Source organism: Leptopilina heterotoma, unplaced genomic scaffold (genome assembly GCF_015476425.1).
Source record: "Leptopilina heterotoma isolate Lh14 unplaced genomic scaffold, ASM1547642v1 Lhet_26, whole genome shotgun sequence".
NCBI lineage: Eukaryota > Metazoa > Arthropoda > Insecta > Hymenoptera > Figitidae > Leptopilina > Leptopilina heterotoma.
The window spans coordinates 3281198-3297325 of record NW_025110969.1 but is presented as its reverse complement, the minus strand read 5'-3'; the positions used below and the strand labels follow the sequence as shown (position 1 = coordinate 3297325).

The 16128-nt window shown below is 21.7% G+C and overlaps 1 protein-coding gene across 1 annotated transcript; it reads right to left on the bottom strand.

Annotated features, from left to right (window-relative positions):
- Positions 1 to 58: 58 nt before the first annotated feature.
- LOC122503341 (cystathionine beta-synthase-like) lies at positions 59 to 14407 on the bottom strand. The gene is made up of 6 exons (XM_043613843.1): positions 14094 to 14407; positions 9574 to 9683; positions 9047 to 9396; positions 3494 to 3744; positions 2924 to 3194; positions 59 to 481 (listed from the first exon to the last, which is right to left on the bottom strand). Exons 1-6 carry the CDS (start codon positions 14174 to 14176, stop codon positions 74 to 76), a joined length of 1473 nt encoding a protein of 490 aa, XP_043469778.1. The 5' UTR covers positions 14177 to 14407; the 3' UTR covers positions 59 to 73.
- Positions 14408 to 16128: the final 1721 nt, after the last annotated feature.

Below are 16128 nucleotides of genomic sequence, written 5' to 3'. Positions count from 1 at the left end.
GTGCAGAAATAATAGTAAAATATATATGTATATGGAAGCAAAAAATATCACAAGTAAATTTTAATGATCAGCATTATTTTTTGATAAAATTCAACAAATCTATTTGTCTGGCCACTCCCACGAATTCATTGTTGTTTAGAATAATGGCAAATTGTTCATTTTTTAGAATTCGGGAAAGTCTGCCAAGTGTAGCTGAACTTTCGAGTTTTGGGAATTTCGTTAGCATTATATTCTCCACTGGATCATCATCATCCATTTGGCCTTGAATCAAATTACTTTGAATTTCATTGAGTGTAATAATTCCCTTAACTTTATTTTTCTCCATTAGAACCGGAATTTGATGAATCGTTGATTTTTGTAAAATATCAATTGTCTCTTTGCATGTCGCACCATTTCGTAAAAATATTGGTTTGATTAATTGCATTTTAGAAACTGGAAGATTCCACCACCAGCGATTTTTCTCGATGGGTTCGGGGGGATCCTGAAAATAATTTCAAAAATTAAATTTTTGTATTCTTGAAATTAAAAAAAATTGTATTTTTTAAGGATTTTTAATTATTTTTTTCTTAAAGTTCCAGGGTTGCCACAGGTCAGAGAATTCAGGGATTTTTATTAAAAGTACTGGAAAAAATTAAATTTTTAGAATCTATAAAAAAATTCTGAATTTTGGAGTGTCTTTTTTGTTTGCCTCATAAACTATGAAATTGCCAAGAATTCTAATACAAAACCTTCAATTTTTTCAATTTCTAACAATAATTTTTTTTAAATAACTTAATTCTTCAAGAACTATCATAAAATTATTATTGTATTTAGAAATTATTTAGTGAATAATTTTACTTAAAAATTTCAAAATTAATTATTGGATTCCAAAAGAGTTGCGTTTACAATCCTCATAAATAGATGAACTTCAAAGGTTTCAATTTAAAATTTTAGAAAATAGCAATTTTTAATGAATTTAAATAGAAATTTAAAAAACAACTGATTACCGAAATTCATTTAGGTATTTTCAAACGTGATAAACTTCTTCGCAAAAATTCAATTATGTTCAAAAATTTTTAAAAATCCCCTTTAAAATTTTAATTATCTTTATAAATAATAAAATTCTTCGAAATTCAATTATTTCAAAAAATTTTAATAAAATTCTTTTAAAAATTCTATTATTTAAAAAAATGTTGACGAAATTCTTTACAAGATGTAGATAATAAAATTTTTCTATAAAATTCAATTATTTTCAATACAATTCTTCTTAAGAATTCAATTATTTTGACAAATAATACATAATTTTATGGGAATTCAATTATTTAAAAAAATTTTGATAAACTGCTTTATAAATTTGAAAGATTATAATAAAATTGATCATAAAATTCAATTTTATTATTTTCGTAAAATATACAATTATTGTCAAAAATGTTAGTAAAAATCTTCGAAATAATTCAATTATTTTCGTCAAAAATAAAATTCTTCCAAGCAATTCAATTATTTAAGATATTTTAATAAAATTCTTCTCGAGAATTCAATTCTTTTTAAAAAGAAAATTTTTCACAGGAATTCAATTATTAAAAAAAAATTTAATAAAATTCTTCGTCAGATTTAAATTATTTTTAATTTTTTAATGAAATTTCTCGATGGAATCTAATTATTTTCAAGAAATCTTTAAAAATTCTGAGAAATTTAGTTATTTAAAACAAATTGAATTAAATTCTTTACAAGAAATTAATTATTTTCATAAATAATATTTTTCTCCGGAATTCAATTATTTTCAGAAATAGAATTCTTCACATGAATTCAATTCTTTAAACAAATTTTTAATACAATTCCTTGCAAGAATTAAATTATTTTTATAAATAACAAAACTTATCGCAGAATTTCAATTATTTATTATACAATTTTAAATAAAATGATAGAAAGTTGCAATTATTCTTAAATTTTTTTTTTAAATTCTCCGAAAGAATTCAATTATTTTTAAAAATTTTAATAAATTTCTTCATAAAAATTCAATTTTAAGAAATATTTAATTATTCAATAAATTATTTGTTTTTGTATTTAATTAATTGAATTCTTCTAGAATTTTCTAATAAAAATTGATTAAAAAATGAATTTAACTTAAAATTTAAAATTATAATTGAATATTAAAAGCATTCTGTCATCTTGTATTTATTATAAAACATGAAGAAATCGATCCGATTCGAAGACTCGGAGTTATAATTGATATTTTTATGTTTTATAATAATTTATATATATCTATAAAATTTTCAAAAAAAAAAAAAATTAAATAATTTACAAAAATTAAAAAAAAAATCCTTTACAAGAATTTAAATATTTTTACAAGTAATGCAATTTTTCACATGAATTCAATTATTTAAAAAAATGTAATAAAATTCGTTGTAAGAATTCAATTATTTTCATAAATAATACAATTTTTCAAAGGTTTTCAATTATTTTTAACACAATTTGAAATAAATTCCTCGAAAAATGTAATTATTTTCAAAAATTTTTTGCCAAAATTCAATTACATTTCACAAAAAATGAAATTCTTTGCTGAAATTCAAATATTTTCAAAATCTACTATTTTAATAAAATTTCTCAAAAGAATTCAAATTTTTTAAAATATGTAATAAAATTCGTTGCAAGAATTCAATTATTTTCCAAAATAATAAAATTCCTCGGAGGAATTCAATTATTTAAAAGAAATATAATTAAATTCTTTGCATGAATTCAATTACTTTCATAAATAATAATATTCTTCACAGGATTTCAATTATTTTCCTAAAAAATAAAATTCTTCACTGGAAAAAGTGAAAATTTTTTCTGGAAATCAGGGAAAAGTCAGGGAAAAAGAAAATTAAATTTTTTTGTCAACCCTGAGTTTTTTTTCGTTTATTTCTAGTTTTATTCATAGAGGAAAAAAATGTTTTCAACTCACTATGAATCCATGATACTCCATCCAATCGTCAGAGACAAATTTTGTCAAGTAATTTCGAATTCCGTCTGGTAATAAAACCACGACACGCTTATCTTTCGGTAATTTTTTTGCCACTTTAATTGCTGATGACATAATTGCTCCACTACTTCCACCGACAAGTAAACCCTCGTCATGAATGAGACTTCGAGCTGTTAAGAACGAATCACGATCGTTACTCTTTATCCAAAAATCAATTATTCTTCTGTCCAGACTCGTCGGTACAAAATAGTATCTATATTGCAAAAAAATAAAATTAATACAATTTTTAGAATTTTTTTTTAATTTTTAGATTTTTTAATCAATTACAAGAAATTTCATTTATATTAGATTGTATCGGAAACTTTTAGAAAATTTAATAACTTTTCTGGAAATCAGGAAAAAGAAATAGAAAATAAAATTACTTTTTTTTGCGTCATAAGCTTAAAGTCGATCCGAGGCCTGTTATTTTCATATAAAGACCAGAGATAATTTTCTCTTGCTAAATGAGAAATTAAAACTTTTTTTCTTTAATTTAAAAAAAAAATTATTTACCCGATTCCTTCCATTTCCCAGGTAATTGTTGGATCGTTTAATTCTGGAGGTTCTGCAACCACACTGCCCTCCGGATCGACTCCAACAATTTTCGTCTCTGGAGATAATTCTTTGAGTTTTCGAGCAATACCTGTGAGAGTTCCTCCAGTTCCAGATCCAGCGACAAGATAGTCAATTTTTCCTTCTGTTTGCTCAAAAATTTCCATTCCTGTCGTATCATAATGAGCCAAAGCGTTCCCAGTGTTTGTAAACTATGATCATAAAAATTATTTTATTTTTCCCTAACTTTTCCCTCATTTCCAGAAAAAATTTTCACTTCTTCCCTGACTCTAAAGAAAATTTTGATTCTCAAGGCTCGGATTGTGCGACTATTTCGACTTTTTTCGACTTTTCTCAGGAAATGTGACTTTTTTCGACTTTTTTGTGAAAAAATGCAACTAATCGACTTTTTCAAAATTTTTTTTAGTAAAATGCGACTGAAATTAAAATTTTTTTTTTAAATTTAAAGGAAAAAGTTTGAGTCAAAAAAATGTTCTGTTACATTTATTTACAAATTTCTTTTAAATTTTTCGAAAACATCAATAACTTCTTTTTTAAATAAATATTTAATTATTATTTTTCCATAGGAATTAAAATTTTTCAAAAGATTCAAATTCAAACCTTTTTGAAATTAAACAACTTATGAAAAATTGTTATAAAACATGAAGAACTCGATCACTCCGAGTCTTCGACTCGGAGCAATCGATGTCTTCCTGTTTTATAATAATTAAAGAGGATCGAGTGCTAAAATCATTATTTTATATTATAAGACTTTTATAAAAAAAATTTTTTTATTATTTTTTATGAAAATAATTGAATTATTGGGAAGAAATTTATAAAACATTAGTAAGTAATTGAATTTTGCAGAAGAATTTTGATATTTACAAAGATAATTGAAATTTTGAGGAGAATTTAAAAAAATTGTTATTATTTATGAAGATAATTAAAATTTTGACGAGAAATTAAAAAAAAAAAATTAAAAATAATTGAATTTCTAGGATGAATTTTATTAAATATAAAGATAATTTAAATTTTGACAAAGAATTTTATTAAAATTTTTGCAAATAATTGAATTTCAGAGAAGAATTTTATTACTCTCAAAGATAATTGAAATTTTGAACAGATTTTTTTAAAAATGTTTAAAATTAATTGAATTATAGCAGAAGAATTTTGATATTTATAAACATAATTGAAATTTTGAGAAGAATTTTAAAAAAAATTTTGAAATTAATTTAATTTCTGCCAAGAATTTTCTTACTTCTGAAGATAATTGAATTTTGCAAAGAATTTTGGCTGAACTTTTGAAAATAATTAAATTTCCAGGATGAATTTTATTATTTATGAAGATAATGATAATTTTGACGAGAAATTTAAAGGAAATTTTGAAAATAATTGAATTTCTAGAATGAATTTTATTACCTTTGAAAATAATTGAATTTCTAGAATGAATTTTATTATTTATAAAGATACTTGAAATTTTGACAAGAATTTTATTTAAATTCTTTGCAAATAATTGAATTTTAGAGAAGAATTTTGTTATTCACAAAGATAATTGAAATTTTTAACAGATTTTTTTTAAAGTAATTGAATTTTGCATAAGAATTTTGATATTTATAAACATAATTGAATTTCTTTAAAGAATTTTCGTACTTTTGAAGATAATTGAATTTTGCAAAGAATTTTATCAGAACTTTTGAAAATGATTAAATTTTTATGATGAATTTTATTATTTATAAAATTTTGACGAAAAATTAAAAAAAAATTTTGAATATAATTGAATTTCTTTAAAGAATTTTCGTACTTTTGAAAATAATTGAATTTCAGAGAAGAATTTTATTAAAATTTTTTTTAAATAATTGAATTTCGGAGAAGAATTTTATTATTTATAACAATAATTGACATTTTAAAGAGAGTTTAAAAAAAAAATGTTAAAAATACCTAATTAGATTTTGCTATGAATTTTATTAAATTTTTTAAAGTTTTATTCCGGATTGTTTGATATTAATGTATCTGTTGTCAAGAAATGTGATTTTTTTTTACAATTTTGCGTTTTCTTTCTGTCGTTTTTTTCTAAAGATTTAATGCGACTTTTTTTTTGACTTTTTCGGAAATTTTATGTGACTTTTCGTGACTTTTGTTGTAAATTTATGCGACTAAAGCGACTTTTCTTGCGTCTTAAAGACGATCCGAGCCCTGGATTCTCTCTAAAAATGATTAGATATTTAAAAAAATGTTCTATTACATTTATTTAGAAATTTCTCTAATTGTAAAATTATTCGAAAACAACAAAAACTGCATTTTTAAATAAATATTTTATCATTATTATTATTTTTCCACAGCAATTAAGATATTAAAAAATTTCGATTTTAAACCTTTTTTAAATTTAACAACTTATAAGAATATTATTATAAAACATGAAGATATCGATCTCTTCATATCTATTTCTTCATATTTTACAATAATTAAAGATAACCGAGTGATAAAATCATAATTTTATAGGTATTATAAGAATAGAGAATATTGTTACTGTAATTTCCTCAAAATTATTTTCATAATTTTAATTCAATTATAATTTTCTACAATTTTTAACTAAAATTCTTCCCTAAATCAACGTAATATTAGAAAATAAAAACTTGAAATTTCAAAAAAATTCAATTAAACTTTTTTAAAAAAATTAATTCTACGGAATATTGTTAGTTAAAAGTACGAAAAATTCAAATTTTCAAAGATTTTTATCTAAAACATTTTCAAAATTCAATTCTTTCTAAAAATTAATGCTAATGATTTTAATATTCAATTATTATAATCTAAACTTTTAACTGAAATTCATTTTTTAAATCAATTTTTATTAGAAAATTCTAGAAGAATTCAATTATTTAAATTAAAAAATAAATAATTTATTGAATAATTGAATGTTTTGTAACGAGGTGAATCGTTACTTATTTCTCCAAATCTGTCGTGTGTAGGAAAAGTAAATTTCATTATAGTAAGTTGTTCGTCGTTCTCTCTCTTATCATAGTTTTGTCTTGTTTTCTTGTCAAGTCCCTTGTGTGTGTCCTTGGTTCAGCGACCCGAGACCTGTGTCATTCGTGAAATCTGAATTTAAATGATTTCGCGCATGATTAATTGCCAGAGACCGTCACATGACCAATGACCCTTTCCAAGACCATTTTAGGTGCTGTACAGTGGGGATAAGAAAGAAGGGTTTTTCCCAATTTTCCATAGGAAAAAGGAAGAAGCAAAATATGATGAGGAAGCCAACCGGTGATGAGGAGATCGGATTTACACTTGCTTGTCACTTACTTGCAGAGGTTCAAGTAGTCGCGACGTGGTTTTTGACTAGTGTCAATTATCAAGATTTTTGTTAAAGATATTTTATTTTATATTTTGTTATTTAATTTAGAGTTTATTTGGTTTAATTAATAAATGGGTTTTATTTTTATGAATTAAGAGTTTTTAGTGTTTTATTTCTTTTTTTTTGTTTGTGCTGTAAACGGTTGAGAGTGCCAAAGTCGTTATAATTTGGTAGCGTCTCAACGGTCATTTGTGTAAAAAGGAATGGTCCATTGACAAAGTTGTTTTTACATCGCAGCTTGGAGAAGAGGAACTCCCCGATGAGATTTGTGAAGATTTTGTTGTGGTGAAGTTAGTTTCGGAGTAACGGGTCGAGATGTAAATTTGTGACGTTTTATTTTTCTTTGGTAAAATTCTATGTTGCAAATTCCACCCTTACAGTTTCTTCAAATTCAATTCCTATAAAGAATTTTATCAACAAATTTTTAAATAATTGAATTCTTTCGACGAATATTAATAACATTTTTAAAAATAATTACATTTTTCGAAGTATTTAATTAAAATTGTACTAAAAATAATTAAAATTCTGCGATGAGTTTGATTATTTATGAAAATAATATAATTATTAAGATGAAATTTATAAAAAATTTGTAAATAATTGAATTACTGTGAAATTTTTATTATTTATGAAAATAATTAAATGTTTGTATATAATAGACATTAAAAATCATTAAACTGAGGAAAACTTTTTAAAATAATTGAAATTTTATCAAGAATGTTATTAAAATTTTTGAAAATAATTGAATTTCCACGAATAAGAGTTTTATTAAAATTCCCCTTAAACCTTTTCAAAATTCATTTATTTCTAAAAATTAAATGCAATAATGCTTTCAATATTCAATTATTATGTAAATTTTTAACTAGAATTCAATTTCTTTTGAAAAAATTTATCTAAATTCTATTTTAAATAATTTATTAATTCCAGCAGTAAATTTGGGAAATTTTATTAAAATAGTATTTATTGCAAATCATTGAATTGAGGAAATTTTTGGAAATAATTGAATTTTGGCGAAGAATTTTGCATTTTCAGATAATTGAAATCTTAGATTTAAAAAAAAATTTTTTTTGATAATATTTAGATTTTTGCGAGAAGAATTTTATTACTTTCGAAAATAATTGAATTTTACCAAGAATTTTATTAAAATACCTGAAAATAATTGAATTTCTAGGAACAATTTTGATATTTATCAAGACAATTAAATTCTTTTGAAGAAATGTGTTAAAATTTTTGAAATAATATCAAAATATTTAATAAAAGATTCATAATATATATAAAAAAATTCAATTAAGCTTTTCCATAAAACATAATTAATTGTACAGAATTGATAGTTCAAAGTATAAAATATTCAGATTTTCAAAGATTTGAATCTGAAACATTTTCAAAATTCAATTACTTATAAAAAAATCACGCTATAATGCTTTTAATATTCAATTATTATTTAAAATTTTAACCAAAATTCATTTTTAAATTTTATTACATTTGAAAATAATTGAATTTCTGTAATCATTTGTAACTTCTCCAAAATTCAATTTTTTTTAGTGTTTTAAACTAAAATTCTTCAGTAAATCCATTATTTGTAATAATTAATTAAATATATTTTCAAAAATTTAACTAATTTCAGAAGAATTTGATTTATTAAAATTTTTCAAAAATTCTTTAAGTTCTTTAAAATTCTAATTAAATTAATTTAAAATTGAAATTTTCTAAAATTTCAAATTAAAAATTTCTGAAGTTGATCTATTTATAAAAATTGTAAACGCAACTTTTTTAAAATTCAATTAATTTTGAAATATTTAAGTAAAATTATTCATAAAATAATTTCTAAGTATAATAATTTTATGATAGTTTTTCAAGAAGTAAGTTATTTAAAAAGAAATTAAAGTCAGAAATAGATATAGAAAATTGAAGGTTTTTTTATTAAAATTCGTGATAATTTTGCATATTTTATTTTGGGCAAACAAAAAAGGCATAAGAATTTAGAATTTTCTTGGATTTGGATTTTAAAAATTTAATTTTTTCCAGTACTTTTAATAAATAATCTCTGATTTTTCCCTGACCAATTCTACTTTCCCTGAATTTTCCTTCAATTTTATAGAATTTTCATTTTAAGTTTTTTTGACTTTAATAGAATTTAATTTTGATTTTTTGTAACATTTTACCTGATTGAGTATAAAACTAGTTGGAATCTCCTTATTCAGTCTTTCGGCAACGGCGAAAACTCCCTCTGGACCATCCCATGCAGCTGTCATTGGACATCTTAAGACTTGACCTCCTAGAGCTTCAATTATCGCTTGCTTCTCGGTTGATATAAAACTCGGCATTATAATAATGCACTTGTACCCTTTTACAGAAGCTACCATCGCTGCTGCAATTCCTGTATTTCCACTCGATGCTTCAATTAAGGTGTACCCTGGCTTTATCAAGCCTTTTTCCTCAGCTTCTTTAACAATTCTGAAAGCGATTCTGTCTTTCACTGAACCCCCAGGATTCAGGAATTCACATTTTACCACTAAAAATTAATAATTTTTTTCAATTATATATTAAGCAGTCTTGAAATAATTTCAATTAAAATTTTTTTTTAAAATTAAAAAAATTAAAATTAAAAATTTTTTTTTTTAAAATTTTTTAATTTTTAATAATTTTTTAATTAAATTTTATTAGTTTAAATTATCACAGAGTTATTTACGCATTTCGCATTCAATTCCATGTAATTTGGGAATTTTGTTCAAACGAATCATTGGAGTATCTCCCATTGCTTCCAAAACATTTGGTAATATTTTCTTTTTATCCATTTGGCTGAAACAGATCAGGGAATTTAGGGAAAAGTCATACTGGAAAAAATTAAATTTTTATAATTTATGAGAAAGTTATGAATTTTGGTTTCTTTTTTGTTTGACTCATAAACTATGGCATTACCATGAATTCTAATACAAACTCTTCAATTATTATATTTTTGACAATAATTTCTTTATAAATAACTTAATTCTTGAAAGAACTATTACAAAATAATTACTTAGAAATTATTTAATGAATAATTATATTTAAATATTTTTAAATTAATTCAATTTTAAAAGATTTGCGTTTACAATTTTCATAAATAAATTAACTTCAAAAGGTTTTAATTCAAGATTTCAGAAAATTTCAATTTTTAATGAATCTAATTAGAATTAAAAGAACTTAGATTTTTGAAATATTATAATAAACCAAATTCTTCTGAACATATTTTTATTTAACTTTTTAATATAAATTTAATTAATTATTAAAAATCATGGATTTATGGAAGAATTTTAATTGAAAATACAAAAAAATTGAATTTTAGAGAAATTACAAATGATTACAGAAATTCAATTATTTTTAAAAGTAATAAAATTCTTCTCAGAAATTCAATTATGTTCAAAATCTTTTTTCAATTCTCGTCAAAATTTCAATTACCTTCATAAATAATAAAATTCTTTTCCAAAATTCAATTATTTTCAAAAATTTTCGTAAAATTTATAGCAAAATTTTAATTATTTTCAAAATTTTTTTTTCAGTTTTCATTATCTACTATTTCAATAAAATTTTCCAAAATAATTCAAATATTTAAAAAAAATTTAATTAAATTCTACGCAAACTATTAATCATTTTAATAAATAATTAAAATTTTACAGGAATACAATTAAATTTTTTTATAAATTTCTTCGCAATAATTCAATTATTTTCATAAATATTTAAATTCTTTTTAAGAATACAATTATTTTTAATGCAATTTTAATATTTGTATTTATTCTTAAAAATTGTATTGAAAATTCCTCAAAAGAATTTAATTATTTAAAAAGATTTTTATAAAATTCAGCGCTAGAATTTAATTATTTAAAAAAAAATTAATAAAGTTCTTCGGGTAAGAATTCAATTATTTAAAAAAATTTTTGATAAAATTCTACGCAAACATGTAATTATTTTATTTATTTATTTAAGAAGCATACGGGCCTCTTTATTTTATTTTTATAAAATAATACATAAAATTTCACAAGAATTCAATTATTTACAAATTTTTTATAATTTTCTTCGCAATAATTTCATTATTTTAATTATTTTCAGAAATAATAAAATTTTTTATAGAGATTAAATAATTTTCATGAATAATAAAACTCAGAATAGAATTTTAATTATTTTTAATACAATTTTACCCGAATTATTTATGAGAATTTAATTTTGAGAGACATTCATTTATTCAATAAATTATTTTTCTATTAAAAATTGTTTTAAAAATGAATTTCAGTTAAAATGATAGATTTTGAAAAAGTTTTATTCAACTTTTTTTGTGAATTTTTTTTAATTTTTTATTTTCTAAATATTCAATAGAAAAATTTTCGAATAATTAAAATTTCGTCACATTGATGAATTGTACACAAATGATTTTGAAAATTTTCTAGGAATTTTTGCAAAAATTGTTAAAAATAATTGATAATTGTTAATTTCTGTCTTTCTAAGAATTTCATTATTTATGAAAAATGTAATTGAATTTTTGTACAAAATTTTTGAAAATAATTAAATAAATAATTTATTTATTATTTATGAAAATAATTGAATTGATGTGAAAAATTATATTAATTGTCAAAATATTTGAATTCTTGCGAAGGATTTTTAAAAAATTTTTGGAAATAATTTAATTTTTTTCGAAAAAAATTTTATGGAATTTTAAATTATTACAAATCATGAATTCTTAAAAATTATTAAATTTTAATAGGTTTAATAATTTGAAGGTTTTGAAAATTTTTCTTTCAGGGAAAAACAAAATTAAATTTTTGTGCCAACCCTGGAATTGAAAAGGTTTAGAATTGAGCGATATTTGTAGACTTTGAAAAAAATATAGGTACTTTGCTTATAATTCAAATGAATTATATTTGAATTGAATAAAATTTTTCTATGAGTGTAATATAATTATTGCTTATTTTTTATAGTTATTGTTCTAGACATTTAATTAATTCAAATTAATGATAATTCTATTTATTGAACTGAATACAATTTCTAATTCTTTGATTCGATTTAAATCAAAAAAAAATTTTCTGATTCGAGGTCTAAAAATCGAAATTCGCACATTATTTTTCAAGAGAATCAGAGGAGGAAACTATATATAATTCCCTTCTATAATATATCACTTTACTAACATAATTTATATTTAGCTATAAATCTACAAAGGTGCAATATAAATTGCCTAACATTTTTTCATTCTCTTTAAATGATACATATATGATTGGATGATTCGTGTACTGATACATCTGACCTTCGCAGGCGCATGCATCCTTTTTTTATTTTTATGCAAATTACAAAATTTTTTATTTTAAAATTATTTCACATTTACTAAAATCTTAATAAATTCTTCGAAACATTTCAATTATTTTTACAAATAGTAAAATTCTTCGCAATAATTTAATTGTTTTCATAAATAATAAAATTTTTCTGATGAATTTAATTATTTTGAATATATTTAATTTTAATCAAATTCTTTACAGAAATTTAATTATTTACAAAACAACTTTAATAAAATTTCACGAAAGAATTTAATTATTTTCAAATATTTACTTAAAATTTATTTTAAAAGTTAATTGAATTATTTTTATAAATAGTAAAATTCTTCGCAAGAATTAAATTATTTTTCATAAATAATAAAATTTTTCTAAGAAATTCAATTATTTTCAATACAATGTTAATAAAATTATTCTTTATAAAATTCAGTTTCTTTCAAAATTTTCAATTCAAATTAGGTATTAAAGAAACTCTATTATTTTAAAAAAATTCAAAGAAATTCCTGAAAAGAATTTAATTAGAATTTTTAAAATTTTTAATAAAATTCTTTGCGAATTCGAATTGTTATGTCAGAAGTTTGACAGTTAATTCGTAAATAATAAAATAAGTGAAGTAAGGAAATTTAGCCCCAATTTCAAAAACTCAATAAAGAGCGGTACAGTTGTGATTTTTTAAAATAATTAATTATTCCATAAATTATTTATTTTTGTATTTAAATAATTAAATTCTTATATAAGAATTGATTTAAATTTTGGAAGAATTACAGTTGCAATTTTTAGAAATAATTCAATAATAGATTTGATTAGATTTTTCATTGAAATTATTAAAAATTTTAATTCCAGTGGAAATATATATAACAATTAGAATTATTAAAATTTTTTAAAAATCTATAAGTTCATTAAAATTTCTAATTAAATCCATTAAAAATTGAAATTTTATAAAATTTAAAATCAAAATCTTTTGAAATTCATCTATTTATAGAAATTTTTTTTCATAAGAAACATAAGATTGACAAAGCGGATTTTTATATAAAGTTATCCTTAATCAATTTTTTATAAATACAGAAAAAGTTTAAAGTTAGTTGTTGTTTACTTTTTAAATATTTTGAATTTTAAAATTAATGTATTGAAAATTATTCAATTCTTGCAAAGTATGTATTTATAAAAAAATTTTAGAATACATAATTGAATTCCTACAAAGAATTTTATTCAAATTTTTGAAAATCCTAAATAAATTCTTATGAAGAATTTTTTTTAATTTTTTTAAAATAATGGGGTTTCTTTGATAATTTTATTTAAAAATTTTTAAAATAATTGAATTTAATGAAAAATTTCTTTCAAGGTTTTAAAATAATCATGTTTCTTAATAATTGAAATCAAACATTTATTTATTAAATCTTTTTTTTTACTTTTTAGAAAATAACTAAATTCTTTTCAGAATTTTATTAAAGTATAGAAAGAAATTATATTCTTTCGAAGAATTAATACACTATTAAAAGTTTTGAGAATGATTGAATTCTTTCAAAAAATTTCTTTAATTTTTTAAATTTAATCGATTTTGTTAATAATTGTAATGAATAATTTTACTATTCAAATTTTATTAAATTTATTGATATAATATTGAATTATTTTAAACAATTATATTAGAGTTTCTTTGTATTGAAAATAATTAAATTCCTAAGAAGAATTTTATTATTTATTTATAAAAAATAATTTAATTCATGTGATGAATTTTAATATACTTATAAAAATAAGTATACTTATAAAAATAATTGAATTGTTTTGAAAATTTATGCTTGCATAATAATAATAATAAAAAATTGAATATCACGTTCCGCTCGCGTAACATTTGGTAGTAATAATAATAATAATGATTGTTGCATTCTTTATCTAAGAGAATTCTTTGTATTATACTTACTTTCGGAAGTAAGAATGAGGTGTGTCTGAAGCGTTCGGGGTCCATGTGCACCGAATGGGTCTGTTTGGCTCCAAAAATTCCATCTTAATTTAATTAATTAATCCTGAATTAAAATTTGAAGGTTAATTCGAAATTTTAATTAATCGCGATTCGTGTATACAAATTAGATTAAATTTCTTTTTGTGCTGATCTTTTAGTTGTCCTTTACTCTCGGAAAATAAACGCTGACTGATTCAGTGGTAGCACTGTATAACACTTTTTTTTAAAAGTATTGAGCATCAGAGTTATATTTGCGACTGCGTCGCAAGATATACTAACGTATTTTATTAAACCTCGTTCAGATAAAACGACTGGGATTTTTTAAAATATATTTTTTTATTGTAATATACAATATTTTTCAAATGCCAGAGATAATCTTAAATCCAAGGTCAAGTAATTTGGTTTAGTCAGAAGAAAAATTTCTTTTTGCAGTTTTACATAAATATAAGTAATACAAAATATATATCTTAAGAAAATTGAAGCTACAATTTTAGTTTAAAACTATAATTCGTTTCTTTTTATAGGTCATAAATGAATATCCGTTTAAAAAAATCTTGTACAAATTCGTTGATATTTCATGATATGTTAAATACTTGAAAAAACATTAAGTAATTGACATACTGTAAGAACAAACAAATGTGCTTACACGGAGAAACTTTAGTTTGGAAAATTCGATATTATAATACTGAATTTTACAAAAAGCGAATAGCAAACGAGGATATAACGGTATTTTTGTAAAGATTACTATTTAAATATATTATACTGAGTGAGTTCTCTCAATATCGGAAAACATAATATAATAATTATGGATTTATATTTCAAAACTACTGTTTTGAATATAAAAATAGGAAACTCAAGTTGGTGAATCGTTGAAAGCGAGTTTTCTAAATATATTAATAATTGAAAAAGAATTATGAAACTTACAAAAACTATGGTAAAAATCCATCTTCCCATTGGGTTAGTTCAAAAGGAACTCGTGTCACTAGAGGTAGAAATCCCCCACAGCACCGAAACTTTCCTAAAAATTTATTAAATATTTACTTGCAATATTCGGAATATTTAATTGCAATGTTTATTGAAAGTTGTGTACAGATTTAAATGTCCCGATTAAATAAATGTTTAGCGCGAAGCTTTCCTGAACATTTCAATAAAATCTTCGCATAATTATAATTATAATTATGCGAAGATGTAATTTCATGTTCAGAAAATGTTCAGGAAAGCTTCGAGCTAAACATTTATTTAATCGGGACATTTAAATCTTTACACAATTTTCACTAAACTTTTCAGTTAAATATGACGAATATTGCAAGTAAATATTTAATAAATTTTTAAGAAAGTTTCGGTGCTGTGGGGGATGGAGATAAGAGACTATTCTGCCTTTGCGATGATCATCATATCAACGATATCATTCATATCAACATATGTGGACGTCCACATGATCTAAGGGACCACTTTGTCTGTCTGCTGCAAAAGTTGTTTCTGTTTCAAAATCGAGTGGGCGGACAAATTCAAAACCTTAAGATTTTTTATCTAAAGAGTGGGCCGGACAAAATATTTATAATTTTTCTATTTTTTAGACAAATAATTTTTATATATATCTGTATATACTTTGCGGCTATACCATCCAGTCATGGTAAAATGAAAGCACCTGTTATATTTACAGGCAAATGAAATAATAATTATCTGTATGTTATTTTGCAAATTACAATTGTTTAACAATTGTGACGCGTCGCGAAGAAAAGCACCTAAGAAGCATATCGAAAATTTTACAGGAGGAGGAGAAAAGGAAAGAGAAAATCAACTCTTAGCAAGAATTTCTGTTTTGTAAATCATTATTACGAAAGTATTTCAGATAAGTATTTGATAAAAATTAATTTTGAGTTCAGATAATTAAAAAGTAATCTTTAATTTATCTGAAACAATCATAATCCGACAATCGATTTTTTGCTTCTTAGGTGCTTTTCTTCGCGACGCGTCACAATTATTGCTTCACTCT

Coding starts and splice junctions, on each gene's coding strand:
- LOC122503341 (XM_043613843.1), bottom strand. CDS start 14,176: ATGGAATTTTTGGAGCCAAACAGACCCATTCGGTGCACATGGACCCCG. Junction 9,684..14,093: donor CCTCATTCTTACTTCCGAAA/GTAAGTATAATA, acceptor GATCTGTTTCAG/CCAAATGGATAAAAAGAAAA. Junction 9,397..9,573: donor TGGAATTGAATGCGAAATGC/GTAAATAACTCT, acceptor ATTAATTTTTAG/TGGTAAAATGTGAATTCCTG.